At 65.5% G+C, this 20,538-nt stretch overlaps 1 protein-coding gene across 3 annotated transcripts in view; it reads left to right on the forward strand.

Annotated features, from left to right (window-relative positions):
• Positions 1–20,538, forward strand: part of SLC12A7 (solute carrier family 12 member 7) — a 40,683-nt gene that overhangs the window by 15,290 nt on the left and 4,855 nt on the right. For 2 of the 3 annotated variants that reach the window (XM_044917017.1, XM_044917018.1), the window contains exons 3-22: positions 282–407; positions 2,913–3,059; positions 4,312–4,366; positions 5,354–5,484; positions 6,384–6,625; positions 7,214–7,425; positions 7,755–7,922; positions 8,426–8,524; positions 9,029–9,086; positions 9,490–9,664; positions 10,996–11,114; positions 11,236–11,334; positions 11,767–11,886; positions 12,513–12,617; positions 12,997–13,165; positions 15,463–15,658; positions 15,959–16,128; positions 16,208–16,339; positions 18,351–18,458; positions 19,478–19,656. In XM_044917017.1, coding sequence (XP_044772952.1) covers positions 282–407; positions 2,913–3,059; positions 4,312–4,366; positions 5,354–5,484; positions 6,384–6,625; positions 7,214–7,425; positions 7,755–7,922; positions 8,426–8,524; positions 9,029–9,086; positions 9,490–9,664; positions 10,996–11,114; positions 11,236–11,334; positions 11,767–11,886; positions 12,513–12,617; positions 12,997–13,165; positions 15,463–15,658; positions 15,959–16,128; positions 16,208–16,339; positions 18,351–18,458; positions 19,478–19,656 — 2,810 coding nt within the window. Of the gene's footprint in view, positions 1–281; positions 408–2,912; positions 3,060–4,311; positions 4,367–5,353; positions 5,485–6,383; positions 6,626–7,213; positions 7,426–7,754; positions 7,923–8,425; positions 8,525–9,028; positions 9,087–9,489; positions 9,665–10,995; positions 11,115–11,235; positions 11,335–11,766; positions 11,887–12,512; positions 12,618–12,996; positions 13,166–15,462; positions 15,659–15,958; positions 16,129–16,207; positions 16,340–18,350; positions 18,459–19,477; positions 19,657–20,042; positions 20,058–20,538 lie in introns of all 3 variants that reach the window. The other variant, XM_044917016.1, reaches the window with a different exon arrangement.

Here is a 20,538-nt window from a genome sequence, read left to right on the forward strand (position 1 = left end):
CTGCCTGCCTGCCTGTACGCCGTGCACGGGGGGAGCCTCCTTGGCCGCCACCTTCTTGGGAGGGGCCATCTGGGAAAGCCTGGACCCCTACTGGGTGGCCGGGAGCCCCGAGCTCTGCCCCAACCCCTGACCTCTGCCCCGTGTGCATGTGTCGGGTGATGTGGGCCCATCGCAGCCCCGTGGACCTCGGATCTGGAGCTAGAAACGCTGGGAGCTCCGCGGGGTATTGCTCCAGTGGGTTTGGGGATCCAGGTGACTAGCCATGTCTTGGCCCCAAACAGGAGGAAATGGACAGCAACCCCATGGTGTCCTCACTGCTCAACAAGCTGGCGAACTACACCAACCTGAGCCAGGGTGTTGTGGAGCATGAAGAGCATGAGGATGACAGCAAGAGGCGTGAGGTCAAGGTGCGCCCATCCCCGCCGTCCAGGCCCCGTCCCCGTCCCCCCAGGCCCCCGTCCCCGTCCCCCTGCCGTCCCCCGCCCTGGGGCATTCCCCAAGTCCCAGCTAAACATGACCCCTTTCCTCTCCTGCACATGGCTCAGTTAAGGGTGGAAACTGGCCCTCTCTGCCGTGAGTAGGACGAAGGCAGCATGGGGAGTGCCTGGCCCCGCAAGGGGGTCGGCGTTCCTGCGGGGTTCCTGCCAGCTGGGTGTGGGGGTGTGGAAGCCGGTGGAAGGCCTGGCTTTCCTGGTGGCCGCCCCTTCCCCCTCTGCGTCCACCCTGCCTGGCACCAGCCACGCGGCCGGGGTGCCAGGCCCCCTGTGTGCACGGAGGCCTGCCTGCTGCCCGAGCACCTGTGTGCAGCCTGACCTCGGCTGTCAGGAAGTCTGGCCACAGAGGGGGCTTGGTGCGGGAAATGCAGCAGGATGGGTCCTGCTTTTCCTTGACACTCAGGGTGTTTGTCGTGCGTTCGTGCAGAGCGGTAGACGTGGGGTGTGAGGGCTTCCCGGCCCAGCCTTGCCCTGGCCGCCCTCCTGGGGCAGAGGACAGTGGGGACAGCGGTCCCCGGTGACACCGTGTGGGAAGGTGACCGTTGTGGTTGCTGTGGGAGTGGGCGCCACAGGCCTTTCTGTGCGATCGGCACAGGACTGTCCGTCTTTCTGTCCACTGGAGCTTGTCCCAGGGTGCCATCTGTTGGCAGCAGGACCAGGCTTTCCTGTGGTTGGCCCAGCTCTGCTTGCCTCGTGGAGCCCACTGTGGCCCCCGCTGGCCCCCTGCTGGCCCCCCGCTGGCCCCCGCTGGCCCCCGCTGTCCCCTCGGTGTCCCCTGCTGGCCCCCGCTGTCTGGCGCAGCCCAGCACGTCCTTCCCTGTGACCCATGGCCAGATCAGGACCTGGGAGGTCCTGTCCCTGAGGCAGGGGCGCTGCCTGGCCTCTGTCCCCTGCCATCGCAGGAGTGATCCAGCACAGCTGTCCTGTAGACAGGTGGACGGGTTCTGGTTGGGATGAATCATCCACCCCACTGGGGACTGACTAGGTCCTCGGGGTGTGGGGACTGCCCTTACTGTCCACTGTGTCTCCCTGGGTACAGGAGGGTGTGTCCAGAGACCCAGCCCCCCTGCAGGGCGCCATTTCCAGGGCTCTGGACCTCACGTGCAGCCGGGCTGATCGTCAAAGCTGCCTTTAGCAGAGAGTGGGAGGCCCGTCCTACCCTTCCTGGGTGACTCGGGGTCTGCCTGGCCACTGCCGGCAGGACATCAGTGGACACCCTGCAGCAGCTGGGGCTGGCTGCCTGGCGCGTTAATCGAACCGTGAACGAGAAGCCGCGCCCTGCCTGGCACCACTGTCCCCTTTCACACAACGGGGAAGTCCCTGGGGTGCTCTCCGCCGGCCCTGTGACCACTCCGGGGGCCCTGTGGGTGGGCAGTGTGTGGGCTGGGGGCGCCACACAGGCCCCGCGTTAAAAGGGAGCTGAGTGTCCCAGGCATCCAGACCCAGGGACCCGCTGTACCTCAGAGTCTTTTCCTGGGAATCCCACGGGGCCCTGTGGCCCTGACCCGTCCCGGCTCACGGGGACAGGCGTTCCTGGGTGCACGCCAGTCCTTGGACCCTGAGAAGCCCCCCACCTCCCTGAATGTGGGTGCAGGTCAGCAGAGCCGCCGCCTGGGCCCTTGACCTCCCGGGCCCTTGTCTGCAGCCCCTCTACTCGCAGCAAATGTTTCTAAAGCAAATCTTCCCCAGTTGTGTGGATTCTTTTATTCACCTGAGTTTGAGATATTTTCCCGTTGAGCATTGTTTTCAGTCAGTCTCGAGATCTCGAGTGTGCCCCTGACCACAGTGTCAGGCCAGCTGTGGGACAGGATGGGCTGGGACCCCAGTGGGGTCTGCCCTCTGTGCTGGCTTCTGGCCTGGTTGCCGGCCGCCTGCCCGCCCGGCTGGTGTGCTGAGCCCTGGTGGCCTCCAGGATTTCAGAGAACACCCCGTCAGGCACCTCCCAGCGTTGCGTCCTCGGTCACCCCGGAGATTGTCCCCCGGGCTCACGCAGCCGCGTGTCCCGTCGGAACTTTCCGGCGGGTTTGATTGAGGCACTGCTGACTTTACGGGACTTGGCTTTGCGGGGACTTCGGCGTGGTTAGGGGGCAGCCGCCCATCTCCCGCCTGCGTCAGTGGCCGCCTGGGCCTTCGGAACCCTGAGCTGCCGCCCGCCCGCTGGACAGGGCCTGGCTCGTCCTGCTCTCAGCTTCGCCGATGTTGCCGTGGCTGTCCTCGTGGTGCCTCCCTGCTCCCTGGCAGCGACGTGGTCTCAGGTCCTCCCGAGCCCGCCCTCTTGAGGATTCCTCCCAAAGCCTCCCTTCCAGGGGTGGCCTGGCTTCCCCCAGCCGTGCAGCCTGTGCGGCCTCCCTTCAGTGTGCGCTGTGCGCGGGCGCCTGCCGTGGCTGGCCCCCCTGGAATCGCTGTGCTCTCTTTCAGAGCCCGCGCATGGGAACCTTCATTGGTGTCTACCTGCCCTGCCTCCAGAACATCCTCGGGGTGATCCTCTTCCTGCGGCTGACGTGGATCGTGGGGGCGGCCGGCGTGCTGGAGTCCTTCCTCATCGTGTTCATGTGCTGCACCTGCGTGAGTGGTGGAGGGCCCTGTGCTGAGGCCCCGGGGCCCGCCCAGGGCAGCCTCCACGGGCACTGGTGCCTGCGGGGGAAAATCGGGGCCGGCCGGACTCCGTCCCTGCGTCTGGGGGAGGACGTGGCCGGGGGCTTCTGGGGGCATGGTCAGCATGCGTGAGGACCCGCATTTGACAAGGTCCCTTCCAGTTCGGAAGCTCCTGGGCTCCCTGTTTGAAGGAAGGGCCCACGCCAGTGACTTGTTCCGCCCCAACCCCGGCTCCCCACCCCCGCGCGTCCCCAGGCATCTGCGTCCAGTGGCGCTCAGTGTTCCCACTGCTCCTGGGTCGGCCGTGGGCCCTGCACGTCCTGGGCACCTGCTGCGGCAGCCTCAGGCTCGCCTGCCCCCCACTCGCCCTGGAGACCAGAACTCGGCTCCTCTCATCCCCCAGGTGTGAGTGCTCCGACCCCAAGAATTCAGACAACGCAGGCTGTGCCCCCTGCGGCCTCGCGGGCTGTGGCCTCACCTTCTAAACTGTGTCCCGTCCTTCCTCCTGTGACGTTTCTTTCCTGGGGAAATCTGGACGGATCTAGAGTAGTTGCCATAAAACCAAATAAAAATCGGGAAAAGGACCAGGGTTTTTTTTAAGTGGGACCTTAAGCCAAAGCTGCACCTGGTGGGATCACGGTGACCATTGAGACCCTAAGCTCTCCCAAGGTTGTTCCTTCTGGTCCTTCGGTTGCAGGCTGCCCCCCAGCCTGTGGTGTGGTCACTTCTGAGCCGTGCTGAGCACTGGAGGCAGACCCACCCGGGACAGCTCTGGAGGTCCTGCATCCAACCCCCAGGGCGGGCACCCAGATGGGGTCCCCCTTGTACCCCATGGGCGGGCGGGCACCCAGACAGGGTCCCTCTTGCACCCCATGGTCGGGCAGACACCCAGATGGGGTCCTCTACACCCCATGGGTGGGCGGGCACCAGGATGGGGTCCCCCTTGCACCCCACGGTGGGCATCCAGACGGGGTCCCCCTTGCACCCCACGGCGGGCAGGCACCCAGGCAGGAGCTGGCCTTTCATTCCAGGGGGGGTCCTGAGTTGGGTATTTCTGAGTGGCCTGCAGGAGCTCAGCTTGGGGCATTGAGTGGGAGATCGGGGGCAGCCCTGAGCATCCTGGAGCCCGCGTGCCTGACTGCTCCGCAGCCCCTCTGAGATGGGGCTGGGTGTGGCCCCCGAGGCGCCCTCTCTTCTGAGAGGATCATCTGTGTTTTTGCAGACGATGCTGACGGCCATCTCCATGAGCGCCATCGCCACCAACGGTGTGGTCCCAGGTAAGGGTCCTGGGGCAGGCTGTGTGGGGTCCCAGGCTGAGCCCTGATGGGCACCCCACGCAGGGCGGCCTCTGCTGAGACGGGCAACACTCTGCCCCTCAGGGCCCCAGTGTGCATGTGCCCTTCCCTGCTTGGCGGCCAGCCTGGAGGACGGAGACCTCCACATCTGGTGGGCAGGCGGGCGGGCAGACGGGGGCGAGCTCTGCATAGCCAGGCTCTCCCGGAAGCCATCAGCAGGGACCCCGCCTCCAGGCAGAGATGCTCACGGGCTCCCGGCTCTCACCGGTGCACCGAGAGCTGGTGCCTGGTGTCCTGGGCAGTGTTTTGTGTCCCCTGAGGGCACCATGGGCTGTCCTGAGACCAAGTTGTCACCAGCGCCTGACCCTGCGCTCAGGGTGCTGTGACGTTGGGGTTCTGCTCCCCGTGGGAACCTACGTGAATGCTTCCCGAACTTCCTTAGGAAATCTCGCCTTTGATGTGTGGTTGGAGACCCTGCCATTTTAGGAGCCGCTTCCTGCTTTTGGTTCTGGAGTTAATTTCTCCCAGACCCTCATTATCTAGAAATAAACCGAAGCGCCAGGGTGGGCAGTGCCTGCCACGGGCGCCGTGTGGCTGGGGTGGAGGTCTGGAGAGCGGAGGGGCTGTGGGGGCTCTGGGGATGGCCCTCGGTCTGGGGGGGTCTCGGCTGGGTGGGCGGGGGCCTCAGGAGAGGAGGACCGGGAGGGACACTGCGCTGCGTCTCCAGGTCCCAGGGAGGCCGCCTGTCCCCAGAGGCTCCGTGCCCCGGCACGTGGCAGTGGTGTGGACGTGTGCATCCACAGTGATGTGTCCTCGTCCACCAGCCGGGTCCGGGGACGGTGCTCTAGCAGCCACAGGCATCCTCGGCCTTTTTGGGGTGAAGTGCACAGAATCACAGTGTTAGGTCCAGCGTTGTCCTCACGGTAAGCGGTGCGATGCTGACCTGCAGCTTCTCTGTCCCATTGGCAGCTGGTGGCTCGTACTACATGATATCGCGGTCTCTGGGTCCTGAGTTCGGGGGCGCCGTCGGCCTCTGCTTCTACCTGGGCACGACTTTCGCCGGGGCCATGTATATTCTGGGGACCATTGAGATTTTTTTGGTAAGTGCCTTGTTTTGGGCTGGTTTTCTGGACCCCAAGGAGTCCCTCCCAAGGCACACGGGCCCCCTCAGCCAGCCCCCTCACTCTGACGCCTGCCTCGGGCTCTCGGGCTGCACTGTGGCTGGCGACCGTGGCCGTGTGGCAGTGACCCGGGGTCCGTCCGTGGCTATGTCCCGCTCTCGGTGCTGGCCCGTGGCTGGTGACCGTGGCCATGCAGCAGTCACCCGGGGGTCCGTCTGTGGCTGCGTCCCCCTCTCGGTGCTGGGGCCGTGGCTGGCGACCGTGGCCATGCAGCAGTGACCCGGGGTCTGTCCGTGGCTGCGTCCCCCTCTCGGTGCTGGGGCCATGGCTGGCGACCGTGGCCGTGCGGCAGTGACCCCTGTGCCCCTGGCTGCCCTTGGGCTCCGCCGCCAGGGTTCTTGCCAGGTCAACGTCCGCATGTGTGACGGGCTGCAGACCTGAGCCCGGGGTCAGCCGCGCGGCCGTGGCCTTCAGGGCCTCAGCTGTTGGCGGAGGCAGGGCCGCCCAGGAATTGGTCCGTCCTGTCGTCCCCACTCAGTTTATGTTGCGCGTGCTCACTAGGGCCTCCCCCAGAAACGTTCTCACTCCCGGATGGTCAGGGCGCGGTGGCCCCCGGCCTGCAGGCTGAGCTGGGGGTGCCGTCCACAGGCCGGCTTCCACGACACTGACCCCGGGGCAGTGTCTCTCTGCAGTCTTCCCTCTCTGCTCTCATTTCTTGGCACCCCCGGGGCCCACCGTGAATGCGTTCTGGCGGTGGGGGCCCCCAGCAGGGGAGGGATCCCAGCACCAGGCCCTGCAGACAAAGGTGCCCCCCTGTGGGGCCACCTTCCAGGCAGGGGTGCTTGACGGCCCTTCCTGACCCCGTCCGTCCCCCGCAGACCTACATCTCCCCCAGTGCGGCCATCATCCAGGCAGAGACGGCGGAAGGCGAGGCCGCGGCCATGTTGCACAACATGCGCGTGTACGGGACGTGCACACTGGTGCTCATGGCCATGGTGGTCTTCGTGGGCGTCAAGTATGTCAACAAGCTGGCCCTGGTGTTCCTGGCCTGTGTGGTGCTGTCCATCCTTGCCATCTATGCCGGTGTTATCAAGACCGCCTTCGACCCACCGGACATCCCGTGAGTCCTGGGCCTGAGAGCTGGCCCGTCCTGCAAACCTTGTCTGTGCCCGTGACCACGTGGTCGGGCCGGGGTGGTGGTGCTGTGGGACGCAGATGCCCGTGCTCACGCTGGGCTTGGGGATGAGCCATCAGGATGCTCGTGCGGCCGCGCCATCTGCACGAGTGGGATGGGTCCGCTGAAGGTCCGGGGTGGACAGGGTGCTGCTGGCCCCGAGGACGGCAGCACTGAGCTCCTCCTGGGGTGGCCTGACCTCCGTGCGCCCCGTGCCCTGGCTCCCCAGCTCCCCTATTCCTTGCAGGAGCCACCCCCCCGGCCCCAGTGGGTTTCTTTCTTGTCCCTCTTAAGCATGTGGATGCCCAGTCCCAGGGAAGTGGCCCAAGGTCACAGCGAGTGAGCGAGCTGCCCGTGGCCCGTCGGGCTGGTCCAGGAGGGGCCCGGCGGGCTGGGAGGCCACTGGCATGAGCAGCAGCCATCCCTTGCAGCCCGCGGGGCGTTCCCGTCACCCAGGGTGGGGTGTCCAAAGCAAAGCAGTAGGAGGTGCTTCACAAGGGCCGCACGTGCCCTCACGCCCGACCCCCGCGCTAGGGTCTGTCTGCTGGGAAATCGCACCCTGTCCAGACGTGGCTTCGACGTCTGTGCCAAGTTCCTCGCCGCCGACAACAGCACGATGCCCACCGCGCTCTGGGGCATTTTCTGCAACAGCTCCATGCCCAACGCCACCTGTGACGAGTACTTCGCCCAGAACAACGTGACGGAGATCCAGGGCATCCCCGGCGTGGCCAGCGGCGTCCTCCTGGGTGAGCGCCCCAGGGCCATGTGGGACCGCGCCTGCCCTCCCCCACGGGGGCCCGCCGGCAACCGCCGCCCCTGGAGCTGCAGCCATGGTCAGCACCGGGTGGCAAAGCCTGCGGGTCAGCAGACCCTTCCTTCTGGGGTTTGCTGCTGGGCGCACACGGGGTCGTGGTCGGGGGTGACAGGGCTGGTCCGGCTGGTTCTGGGAGGAGAGGTTGCGCATCCTTGTGTGAAGTTGGAGCCCATCCACCCCCACCGCCTCTGCCGGGCCTCCCTGATGGCAGGAGCCCGGCAGAAGGTTCTGGAACCTGTTAGTGGCCTGTTGCCTCCGCAGATAACCTGTGGAGCGCGTATGCAGACAAGGGGGCGTTTGTGGAGAGGAAGAGCATGCCGTCGGTCCCCGTGCCAGAGGAGAGCAGGGCCAGCGGCTTGCCCTACGTCCTCACGGACATCATGACCTACTTCACCATGCTGGTTGGGATCTACTTCCCCTCCGTGACCGGTGAGGCCCTGCCCTGTCCCTCAGTGTGCACACCTGCCCCGGCCCCCCAGGAAACGAGAGGCAGGGTCTCTGCTGCCCCCCGCGTGCTGATCGGGGTGTGGGAAGGAGCTTTGTCCCAAGCACTGCCGACTGACCAGCAGCACTCGAGGTCACTGACCGTGGAGGCTGTGCGTGGACCTGAGGGCCGTCCTCCCACGACCTTCATCTGACCTTCTGGGACGACCCTCGGCGCACCAGTGCCTCATCCCCTGCCAGGACACCCCTCAGCGCCCCAGTGCGCAGCGGGAGCCAGCAGCCGTCGGCACGTCCAGCCCTTGCCCGGGCCCTCGGCCGCCGCTCGGGCTTCCCCTCCACCAGCTGGAGCCCCACAGTTTGCAGGCGGGCACGGGTTCCAGGCGCTTCTCTTTATTCCCACGCCCTCCCCGTGAGTTGTGGCCAAGGGCGTGGCTGGCGGCGTGTTCTGGGTCTGTGGTAACTGGGGGCTCTTCCGGCGGCTCCTGTAGGTATCATGGCAGGCTCGAACCGGTCCGGGGACCTCAGGGACGCCCAGAAGTCGATCCCCACAGGGACCATTTTGGCCATCGTGACGACGTCTTTCATCTGTATCCTCAAAGGGGCCGAGGTGAGGGAGGCCCCGATGCTCTGGCCGCCGCCGCCCCATGGGGAGCTGGGCTGGCGTCTGCCTGACGAGGGAGAAGGAGGGACTCCAGGTCGCCGAGCTCACGCCGGCTGCAGTCCGAGCCACTGTCGGTAAACTGCGTGGGGCACCCACGTCGTCACATGTGACAGGCGGGGGTGGCCCGTAACTGCGGGCGCGGGGCCTGGTGCTGTGCGCAGCGTCCTCATGCTGGTCGCCGAGGTCTGTCCTTGCCGAGCGAGCCAGCGTCCCCTGCCCGGTGCCCGTGGTGTTCAGCGGGCCGTGTGCAGCCTGACTCAACTGGAAGCAGGATGGAGCCGCGAGGAAGGCGCCCTGAGGGCCGTGGGGTCACGGCGGGGCGCGGGGTGGCGGGGAGCGGGCAGCCGGGGCGCGGGGCTGGTTCATGCCCACCCGCCACCAGACCCTGCCGATGACGTTTGGCCCGCCGCTTCCTTGACGCAAGACACAGACCTGTCCTGCATTGTGCTCTTCGGGGCCTGCATCGAAGGCGTGATCTTACGAGATAAGTACGTTTTTGTTTGTGGCTTCTAGAAGCTTCCTGGTCAGCATCAGTCTTCTTGTGGATGGTGGTTGACCTGGGGACCTCCCCCAGGGTTTCAGGCTTCGCGTGGGGAGCCGGGAGCCCCGTGGCCCCCCTGGGGGGGTTCTGCTCGGTCTGGTATGTGGTCCTGTCCTGCCCCAGCCTGGAGCTGGGGAACCGCCGAGCAGCCTCCCGCCCGAGAGAGCGTGAGGGATTCTGTGTGGTTCCGGACAGCGCGGCCGTGCCGAGCCACTTCTCAGGAGTGACCGTGGTTTCCCTGCGCCTGAGAAAGGACACTTAGGGTGGGAGTGGCCTCGCTCCGGCTCAGAGCGTGGGAAGACGTTCATGTCTTCAGCTTGTGTTTGAAAGCCCTCCCACCCGACCCACAGGTTTGGGGAGGCCCTGCAGGGGAAGCTGGTCATCGGCATGCTGGCCTGGCCGTCCCCCTGGGTCATTGTCATCGGCTCCTTTTTCTCGACCTGTGGTGCTGGCTTGCAGAGCCTCACGGGGGCACCACGCCTGCTGCAGGCCATCGCCCGAGACGGCATCATCCCCTTCCTACAGGTGAGCGGGGCGGCCGCCCTTCTGAGAGCAGGGGGCCCCGCGGGAAGGGGTGTGTCTGCGAGGGTCCCTGAGGGTCTGCCCCCGGAGCACGGTCTTCACGGTTACTGACTGTGGGACCCAGGTCCCCACCGCCAGCCTGGCAGCCTCGCCCTGGGTGGTCACGGGGCTGAGGGCGCAGTGCATGTCGGGGGCGGGGGGTGGCCCCTCACCGCCCTGGGCTGTGGGAACATTGAGAGGAGCAACCCGGGGAGCCTCCATTTCCTCAGGGCCGGTGTCTCTCCTGCTGGGTGCAGCGTCCTCCCTGCACCACACACCACAGGCTGGGGGCTCAGACAACATACGGGGATTTGCTCACATCCCTGGGATGTGAGCGGAAAGTCCCAGACGGGGGGGGGGGGGGTGGCGCGCTCCAAAGCTAGTTGGTCCTTGGTGTGTCACCACCTTCCCACCTTCCCCGAGTCCCCACGTGGCTTCCCTGTGCTTTTGTTCGTCTTTCTCACAAGGACACCGGTCACTTAGATTAGGACCGCCTGTAAAGCTCACATCTGCAAACGTGGTCGAGTCGCCTTCTGAGGGGCTGGGGCCAGGGCTTCACTGTGGGGCTCGGGGGCACACGGGGCCCCTTCGTGTGTGTTCATCATCTGGGTGGGGGCTGGTCCTCCCCCCTTCAGAGCACGGTCCTCACCTTCACTCCCTGGAAGGTTCTGGCAGACTTCACAGCTCCGTCTGTTGGCTCGGTGCAGACTGGGTTCTGCTCTGGGGGCATTGCTGTGTCCCTGGTGCCCCCTCCCCAAGTCTGGTTCTGGTGTCATTCCGCGTGTCTGCGGCATGCCCTGCGTGTCTGTTCCCAGAGCCCCTGGGCAGCAGGGACTGTGCTAGAAGAGCATCGGAAGCTGGGGTCCCTGGAGGCAGCTGTGGTCTCCATGTGGTCCTTCCCCGTGTGGCTGTGGGCAAAGGGTCCTCATGGTTCTCCATGCGTGTGTGCCGCGCGGACCCTGCGCCTGCCCCCGCGAGGCCGGCCTCAGGATGCCCCGGAGGCCCCCATCCGTCCCGCGCATGGAGGGGTCACCTTCACCCTCGCTGACGCCGCTGTGAGGCCCAGGCCTGATGGTACCTCGGCCACTGTTTGCCTTCTCGGTTCTGGGTGTCAGCTTTTCCTCCCAGAGCCGGGGAGGGTTCAGGACGGGTTGTGAAAGTCCGCTTCTGCCTCTGTCCCGTCCCTGAGCCCTTCTGGGCTGCCCCTGGGAAGCTGGGCTTCTCACTGGGACGCGGGCTGTTGTCCTGTGGCCTCTGCCCCCCATGCTCGCAGCCCACCTGCCCTCTCCCTGCAGGTGTTCGGCCATGGGAAGGCCAACGGGGAGCCCACGTGGGCCCTGCTCCTCACGGCCCTCATCTGTGAGACCGGCATCCTGATCGCCTCCCTGGACAGCGTGGCCCCCATCCTGTCCATGTGAGTGGCTGCAGGCCCGGTGGGAGGGGTGTGGGGAGGGGCAGTGCTGTAGTGGGGGGGGGTGGGGAGACCACGTGGGACCTGACCCCCGGCTCCTCTGGTCCTGTCCTTACGCCCCCAGGTTTTTCCTCATGTGCTACATGTTCGTGAACCTGGCCTGTGCAGTGCAGACCCTGCTGCGCACGCCCAACTGGCGGCCACGTTTCCGATACTACCACTGGTGAGCACTCCCACCACCGGGATGGCCCCGGGTCCCTCGCGCGCCTGCGCCGCAGCCGAGCCGGGCGGGCCAGCGCCTGTGTGCGTCCCCCGGGCCACCCGGTCCCGCCGGGGGGATGGCCTCCGTGTGTGACCGCGGGCCACGTGGTCTCCTGCTGCTGGTGTGTGTGCCGGACGGGCGAGGCCTGTTGTGCTGTGTGGCCCGCGGGGTGCTTGAGCGCCCTGGCAAGTGGGGTGGGCGTCCCGCGTCCATGGGCGCAGAGCCATGGCGGGCTCAGCCCTCGAGGGTTCAGCGTCCGGGGCGGGGGGGGGGATCTGGTCACAGGCATCATGGCTGCTTCCTTGCTGTAGCTGAGAAGGGTCTTTGTTAAGGGGCCGGGAGGGTTTCCGGGGTTCCGGGCGTAGCGGGCGTGTGAGGTGCGTGTTTCTTCAGGGCGCTCTCCTTCCTGGGCATGAGCCTGTGCCTGGCGCTCATGTTCATCTGCTCCTGGTACTATGCTCTCTTCGCCATGCTCATCGCCGGCTGCATCTACAAGTACATCGAGTACCGCGGGTGAGCTGCTCTGCGCGAGTTCGCGGGCCGATGTTCCCTGCAGGGGTGTCTCCGTGGGGTCTGCATAGCCCGGTGCAGGGGTGGGGGGTGCTCGCGGTGTGAGTCGGGCCCCCGAGCCGGGTGGGCCCTGCTGTCCGGGCCTGCACACCTGCAGCACGGCGGGTGCAGAGCCGTGTTTGCTACTTTGTATCGATTCCACGCTTGTGTCGCTTTTTTTACTATGTGCTTTTTGAGAACTTTGAAGTCCATACAGTGAAAGCAGTGATGTGTAAAGTGTGCAGTGTCCCAGAGCGCATCCCAGAGCACCTGGTCCGTCCCTGGGGCCTGGCTCCCTCCGGGGGTGGGGTCTGAGGGGTCCCGGCCACTGCCTGGAGGCCCCCTCCAGCTCTTCCCAGCTGGTGAACAAGGAGCGTCGGGCGTGTGACCACTCCTGGTGAAGCCAGGCCCACCCAGCCTGCTGTGCTCATCAGTGTCCCCGACTCCAGGGTCCCACCCTGTCCTGGCGCAGAAACCCCAGGCTGGCTTCTCAGGGAGGCTGCCCTTGGAGGCCTGTGGTCCAGGGAAGCTTCAGGGCCCTGGCCCTAGAGTCCTTTCCTGGGTTCCTTACCGCTGCCCCTTTCTTGCAGGGCTGAGAAGGAGTGGGGTGATGGCATCCGGGGTCTGTCGCTAAACGCAGCCCGCTACGCCCTGTTGCGTGTGGAGCATGGCCCCCCCCACACCAAGAACTGGAGGTGAGCGCCCCAGCCCACCCCGACCTGGCCTCACGCACTTTGAATGCAGAGTGCCATCTCTACCCTCACACTTCAGAGACGGAAACTGTTGGTTCCTCTTTTTGGGGAGCGATTGTCTCGGAAGCTTCGAGCACCTTCTCTCAGTGCACGGTGGTCGCCCGTGGCATGATCAGCCTGGTGGGTGGGGCATGGGGTGAGTGGACCTCCCTGGGGTCCTGCCGAGGATGGAGGTTAAGCGCATGGACCGCCAGCTGCACGTCTCCCGCTTCTGGGAGGTCAGGGATGTCCTCTGTGCTGAGAGCCCCCGGCCTCCGTCCCTTAGACGCCCAGAGCTGTAGCCCTGGGCAGGCTCGCCTGGTGAGCGCGGTCTGTGCTGCAGGCCCCAGGTGCTGGTGATGCTGAGCCTGGATGAGGAGCAGCGTGTGAGACACCCCCGCCTGCTGTCCCTCACGACTCAGCTCAAGGCCGGCAAGGGCCTGACCATCGTGGGCTCTGTGCTGGAGGGCACCTACCTGGACAAGCACGTGGAGGCCCAGCGGGCCGAGGAGGTGGGCAGGCGCAGGCCGGGTCCGCGGGACGGCGGCGGGCGGCGGCGGGACAGAGGTCCGAGCAGGGAGCGCGGGCGGGGTGGGGATGGCTGGCGGCTGAAGCGGTCGAGGGGCAGGCCCGCTGCTGCTGCCTGCCTTGTGCGGGAGGGTCAGACCAGCACGTTTTCCATCGCTGCCGTCTGCGAGCATGGTTTTGTATGTTGCACTGTTGTCTTGTTTCGTAGTAGAGCCTGGTTTCTGGGTTCAGTTGGGTCAGAATTGAGGCTGCTGAAGGGACCCGGGGGCGGGGGGCTGAGACCTCTCGGAGAGCGTGTGGGTTAGAGGCTGGTTCCGAGGGCTGCTCAGTGCCACCCTTGGAGATGTCCCCCTGGCGCCCTCCATGGCTCGGCCTGGGCTCTGTCCCCTGCACGCTCGCTGTCTCGCATGGCGGCCTCAGGCCCATGTGTCCAGGGGCTCTGGCTGGAGGAGACGCTGACCTCGGCCTGTGCAGATCGTTTCAGGCACACGTGGAAGCGGCTGGTGTCGTGAACGCCCGGGGGCTTCCAGGCAGACCCGCCGGGTCTTGTGCTTTTGTCTCCGACGGTCTGTGTCCATGTCCGAAGTGGGAGGCACGTCAGCGCTGGTTTCTGGGGGCAGCCTCCCTGCTTCCCCGCATCGGTCTTCCCTTTCTCACCCCTGCAGGTGGCGCGGCTCGGTCCCTTGCTCCAGGGTGGGTCCTTCTCACCCTCAGGCAGTCAGGCAGGTGGAGGAGGGACGGCTGTGTCCACGTGTCCGGGAGCGCTGGGGCTGCGTGTCCAAGCCGGGCCGCGCCCAGAGGCTCATTCGCATTCAGAGCAGGGGTTGTAGGTGCTGGATCCGACCCTCCCGCCGCCTCCCTCAGCTGGACAAGCCAGCTCCGTGCCGTCGGCGGTTCGTGGGTTCCTCACTCAGGGAAGGCAGCAGACGCGCTGGGTGCTGTCCTCCTCCCGGAGACACCAGCGGTTCTCTTTCGGCAGGACCGTGAGCCCGCGGGCTCCAGCGTGGCGGTTGCTGGCCACAGTATGTGGATTTAGGCGGTGTCGTCCTTGCGCTGTGCACGCTGTCCTGTCTTTGGGCGGGACTGCCTCCCGCGGGCGCTGACACGCTCGGCCCAGACCCACCGCGTGGCGGGAGAGGCCCTGGCGTTCAGTTCTGACCTTGCACAAGTGCCACGTGGTCGCCAGCTCCAGCTCTCCTTGCGCGGGGGCTTCTCCGGGGGCCGCGGGGCAGGCGGGCACCCTGCTGCGTGGAAGGCAGCAGTCCGCAGCCACGGCCCAGGACGGTTGTGGCATGGCCGGATCCCCCATCCCTGCCCCCTGGCCGACACCGGGGGCTGCTGTCGTCTGACACGTGCGGTCCCGGACTTCCCCAATCCTGCAGAAGGTGTTCCGCGCGCTCTTGTTACTGTAAAGAGGCGGTTTTCCGTTCTCAGGCAGCGTGTGTCTGCGTCAGCTTGGTGGTCCATGTCGTGCGTGTGTTCAGGTGTCTGTTCCTCGATGCCACTCTGGTTGTGTTTGGGGGTCTCGGTGTTTCTGTGTCCCGAGTGGTATGGTGAGCGGTCCGTAGACACGTCTCGGTCCCCGTGGGGTCGTTCGTAGGAGGACATCGTGGAGTCGGTGGTGGTGTGCACTCCCGAGGGTCTGGGCCAGGTTCCGGTTTTTGGTCCACCTGCCCGTCTGCGTGAGCATGTCTGAGCAATGTGGGGGACGGGGCCCCTCTGGCCCCGCTCTTCCATCTCTTGGGGACGCAGCCATGTGCTGGTGGCTCCGCCCCATCGCCATGCTGGGAGCTGCGAGACCTGGAGTGTGGGTGGCACAGCTGGGTTTCACCCCAGACGTACGGCCCAGCGGGGGGCTCAGCTGTGGTGTCCCCGAGGGGAGGGGACCACCGTCCGCGGGGCTGGTGGAGCATGTCTCAGAGGACGAGGACCCAGGGGCGCCATGGTCCCCTTGCACCCGGGCTTGCTGCCGTGGCCTGACTCCTGAGCTGGCCAGGAGCGTCTCGGCCAGGTGGGGGCACAGGGCATTCATCCGGCTTCGTAAATGGAAGCAGCCGGTGCACCCCGACCTTGTCCCTCACCGTTCCTGCCTCTGTTCGTGTGTCTGCTCGTGGAGTGGAGGCCTCACTGGGGAAGGGCCGGGCAGGTTCCCACGGGGATGTGGCCTCCACGCAGTTGGCTCGTGGGCTGGCCAGGATGTGGGGAAGGGGGAGGCCCTGCGTCTCCCGGGAGCACAAGCGAGGATACCCCGAGGAGGCACCGACCCAGCTTGTCTCCCCAGAACATCCGGTGTCTGATGGGCGTGGAGAAGACCAAGGGCTTCTGTCAGCTGGTGGTCTCCTCCAGCCTGCGGGACGGCATGTCCCACCTGATCCAGTCGGCCGGCCTGGGGGGCATGAAGCACAACACGGTGCTCATGGCGTGGCCCAAGTCCTGGAAGCAGGAGGACAACACTTTCTCCTGGAAGAACTTTGTCGGTGGGTGCTGTGCTCGGGCCCGTGGGCGGGGCTCCCACTGGCGTCCTGGTGTCCCACGTCCCATGAGAAAGCACCCCACCGTGTGATACCTCGCTGCCGTTCCGGCCAGCCCTGCGGTGCGGTGATGCCGGAGAGCCCCGCACCCCTTGGGCCGGCGGCCCAGTGGCTGGCCGAGCGAGGCTGCGCTGCCTTCAGCGTGGGCCCCAGGTGGGGCTTCCCGGGGACCCGTGGCCTCACCTGCCTCCCACGCTGGCTGGAGCCCGCGAGTCCCTGGGGCAACCCGCCACTGCCTCTCCACAGAAACCGTCCGAGACACCACGGCAGCCCAGCAGGCCCTGCTGGTGGCCAAAAACGTGGACCTGTTTCCACAAAACCAGGAGCGCTTCAGCGACGGGGACATCGACGTGTGGTGGGTCGTGCATGACGGGGGCCTCCTCATGCTCCTGCCGTTCCTGCTACGGCAGCACAAGGTGGGCCGCGGGGCGGGTCCCTCGGCGGGGGGCAGGGCTCGGCTGCTGCAGCAGGTGCCAGCCCTGAGGCCCCCGCCAGGTGTGGAGGAAGTGCCGGATGCGCATCTTCACGGTGGCCCAGGTGGACGACAACAGCATCCAGATGAAGAAGGACCTGCAGATGTTCCTGTACCACCTGAGGATCAGCGCCGAGGTGGAGGTGGTGGAGATGGTGAGGCGTCTGGCGTGGTCCTGGGCTCGGGGTCCCGTAGCGCTGGCCTCCTCCTCCCGCTGGGGCCCACGCTGCCCCGGTTCCGTGGGCTGTGGCAGCTTTGCAGAAGTTCACCTTCGCCAGGCCCGGGGCTGGGCTGGTGAGTGTAGCGGGTTATGGGGGGCACCCCGATGTGATGTGGCCCCTCAGCACGTCCTGCGGGCGGACGTGGCAGCCGGCCCATCAGAGGCCGTGAGCCCGCAGTCCAGGCTCCTCCGCTGGAGATCCCAGCGTTCCCGCCTGCAGACTGTCCTGGAGCAGGTCCCCGGGGCAGGGGGAGCGCTCTTCTGCCCGTGGCATCTCTCCTGGGGCTGCTGTTTGTGTCTCCCCTGGCCACGGCCATGGCCACGTGGACTCCGGCGATCTCCCCATGTCGGGGTTTACGTGGGACCACACGGTGGTTTTGTTGCTTGCACTGTTTCGCCGTGGCCACTCTGGTGTCTTCGATGCAGCGCCTGCGTCGTCTGTCCCCTGCCGTCCCCATCCGGCTGTCACCCCCGCCAGCCATTCCCGTCCATGTTCAGGAACCTTACGTGACGTCAGGTCCCAGAAGCCGAACAGAACCGGGGTGGAAACGGTCGTGGGGTGCAGCGTGGCGGGATCACGCCGTGAGGCGTGGACTCCTGTGGTTTGCAGTGACTGTATTTGTGTATCAAGGCTGCTAATTTCACTGAGTTTTCCAAGTAGGTGGTTGGTGCATTATGGTTAAAATCCATGTCCCTGCTTGATTTCAGTCATGACTGCAAGTTTTGTTTCATTGGGCGTTAGGGATGCAGTTGCATCTCTTCCGTGAGAGCAGGCCACTGTCCAGCGTCGCATGGCCATGCACTCCGGTGAGGCCAAGAGCAGACCGTGGTCAGAACCCGCTTAGCCAGGTCCTTCCATTGGGAGGTGGGCAGGGTCCCTTTGGTCCGTGCTCTACTTCTGGGCCATTGGCCAGGCCAGCCTCCACCCTGGGCCCAGCCCGCCAGCATAGCAAGCCCACCTCGTGGACAGCGAGGGCCCAGGGCACCGTCTCCAGGAGCCAGGGAGCCTCATGGCAGAAGGGGAGGCCAGAGTCAAAGGCCAACATTGAACAGCAAGAAGTCAGGGTCAATAACAAGGAGGGAGATGCTCCCGGCCAGCAAGGCTTAGAAAACCACTCCAAGTGGTTTTGGTGGGAAGGATTTGGTGGTTATCGTTAAGACGTGACTTTCAAGAGTAGACTTTATAGATTTTATAACAAGTACCAGAGAGTAAGAGTCAGTGCATATCTAGCCGGCAGAGTCAAAGACACCCGGCCAACAGCTAGCCCCCCACAGATGTCTCCGGAGGCTAGCAAAACGGGCTGCCCACCAGTCTCCCTTTCCGGAAGCTGATGCTGGAGCTTAAGTGTTGGAAGCAAGGAGACGTTTGTGCAGACATCACTTAAATATCTGGAAAACCCGAGAAAATATCCAGAGTTCAGTAAGGTGGATTGACGCAGAAACTGTGTCAGAACACATCTCCGCACGTTTGTGGGACGGGATCCAGCTTGCAGGAGCATTGACCAGGGCCTGTGGCCCTGCCGGACGATGGGAGAGCTCTGCGGAGGGTCACAGGGCGCTCCCTGTCTTCGGGCCCAAGAGGCAGAGGACATGGTCCTCGCCTGACACCACCCCCATCCTGGACTGGTGGGGGCACCCAGGGCCACCTGCCAAGGGTCAGGCCAGGGGTTGGAGAAGATCCTGGCCCTGTTGTCACCGGGCAAGCTCCAGACACCTCTGCAGGACGAGGCGCGTGTTTGGTGTGGGGTTCCCCCCGGAGCAGGCATGGGAGCAGACACAGATTCAGCTGTGGCCACTGTTCCCACTCACGTGGTCACCCACACACACCATTCGGGGGCCACTGGGGCTGAGGGCGCTGGGGTGGGCTGGGGATAGCCGGTGTGCAGACGGCAGGTGCAGCCGGGGACGAGCGCGTGTTGACTTGGCGTGCTTCACGCACTGTCTAGGTTGAAAACGACATCTCAGCGTTCACGTACGAGAAGACTCTGATGATGGAGCAGAGGTCCCAGATGCTGAAGCAGATGCAGCTGTCTAAGACGGAGCGGGAGAGGGAGGTGCGCGTACGGGGAGTGGGCGGGCACCTGGCAGCCCCACTTGCACACGCGGCAGGAGCAGCCCCTCTGAGCGGGTGTCCTTGGGGTGTCCAGCCGCAGCTTGCTGGCCTGACCAGCAGGACCAGGTCTTGGCGGTCATGGAGCCGTCCGTCCCCAGCCTGGCTTTCTGAATGGCCGGGTGGCACGATTCTGCCCTTGTGGCCCCCGGGGTTCCACACCCAGGCTGAGGTTGGGGCCATGTGGACCCCGTCTGCACACATGGGTCTGCTCCGACCAGCGTCCTCTGGCCTTCCCAGCTCTGCTCCTGTCTGAACCACCATAGTGTCCCCCACATGGCCTCCTTCCTCCTTCCCGTAACTTGTCCGGCCGAGAGCCACAGTGGGTCCCAGAGAGCCAGCGTGCTGACCCCTCCAGGCGCCATCCCTGCCCTCCCCTCATGTCACCCTGCGGTTTCTCGGCAGCACTCGGCTCTGCCCTGAGCCCTGTCGCCCCCTCAGGCCAGCTCCCTCTGGGCCTCAGTCGTGGTCTTGCTCGCACATGGCCTGTCTGGCCGGCCTTGGGCAACATTGACTTTCTCACCGTGCACCTGCCCTGCCCCAAGAACATGGGCTCCCTGACTCACTCTGTGCTGTTGACGAGCGTGGGGACGGGGGTGATGGTGGACAGGTGGACGGATAAACGGGGGATAAAGGAGTGAGGGATGGATGGACGGATTGATGAGCGGGTGGGGTGGAGCTACGTCAAGTGCAGACTTCCGGGTGCATACATCCCCTCGTCAACGCGGAGCTGTGGGCTGTTCTCAGTTGCCTTCAGAGCTGGGGCAGGAAGAGGGCCAAGTTGGGTCTGGATGCCCAGGAGGAAGGCCCCGGCTGGGGTTTGGGGTGGCATCAGGTCCCCTGCGAAGGAAGGCTGGTCCCGGGGTCCCGGCTTCTCATCTGCACCCGATTATTCTCGGGAGCGTTTTGGAGACGTGAGGTCACAGAATGGGTCCTGTTGCCTGTCCCCTGCTCTCCCGCCAGGCTCAGCTAATCCATGACAGGAACACTGCGTCCCATTCTGTGGTGGCCACCAGAACCCAGGCCCCGTCCACCCCAGACAAGGTGCAGATGACCTGGACCAAGGAGAAGCTGATCGCGGAGAAGTACAAGAACAAGGAGCCGGGCATGTCCGGGTTCAAGGACCTCTTCAGCCTGAAGCCGTGAGTGTTGGCCAGGGGCTGGGGGTGCTTTGTGGTCTGGTACTGGTCACAGGCATGCGCCTGCTGACCCGCAGGCCCAAGGGCCACTGTTCACCGGGATCCGGGTGTCTGTGTTCTTGCTGGATCCCAGCAGCTAGAGGTCAGGGCTTGTGGGGGGCTGGGGACTCCCAGCTGTGACCCCACCGCCCATACAGGCTGCCCGCGGGGGCCTGGGTTTTGCCTGTGGCATTGGGCTGAGCATGGGGGGCGCGGTGCAGCTGGGCCCGGAGGGTCTTCAGTGAGGGGAGGGTCCGGGGAGAAGGACCAGGTGGGCCGGGGGAGGGCAGCGAGGTTCCTCGTGGTCACTCTCGAAGTAACTCATTCTTTGTGTTTTCTCTCCCGTGTAGAGAATGGGGAAATCTGTAAGTCGTCTCATTTTATTTAGGACGCTTCTTAGACCTGTTACCACGCATGCTTGGCCCATGCTGCCATGTGAACCGTGTGTGCATGTGTGCACGTGTGGACAGTCCTGTGTGTGTGTGCGTGCCCGCACGAGCTGCAGCCCCCCTCTGTCCAGACGGCTCAGGGCACACAGCTGAGCTTCCTCCTGGAGCAGCGCAAGGACTGGGCTGCAGGGAGGGCGGGTCCTGAGCCGCTGGAGCAGAGAGGGACCGGCGCTCAGTAGCTCTTAGCTGCTCCGTCCTCAACCCTGGAGGCTGAGCGTTTGGACAGATCTGCTCCTGTCCAAAGGAGCAGATCTGCAGCTTCCTGGGTGCTGTTCACCCAGGAAGCTGCAGCCCGGGAGTGCAGAGGGGTGTGGACAGACCCTGTGCATGCTCCGACACGGGGGGCAGCTGGACGGGCTGCTGTGCGCCCCCTGCCCCCCCAGCGCCTGCGGGTGTG

Source organism: Neomonachus schauinslandi, chromosome 7, assembly GCF_002201575.2.
Source record: "Neomonachus schauinslandi chromosome 7, ASM220157v2, whole genome shotgun sequence".
Classification (NCBI taxonomy): Eukaryota; Metazoa; Chordata; class Mammalia; order Carnivora; family Phocidae; genus Neomonachus; species Neomonachus schauinslandi.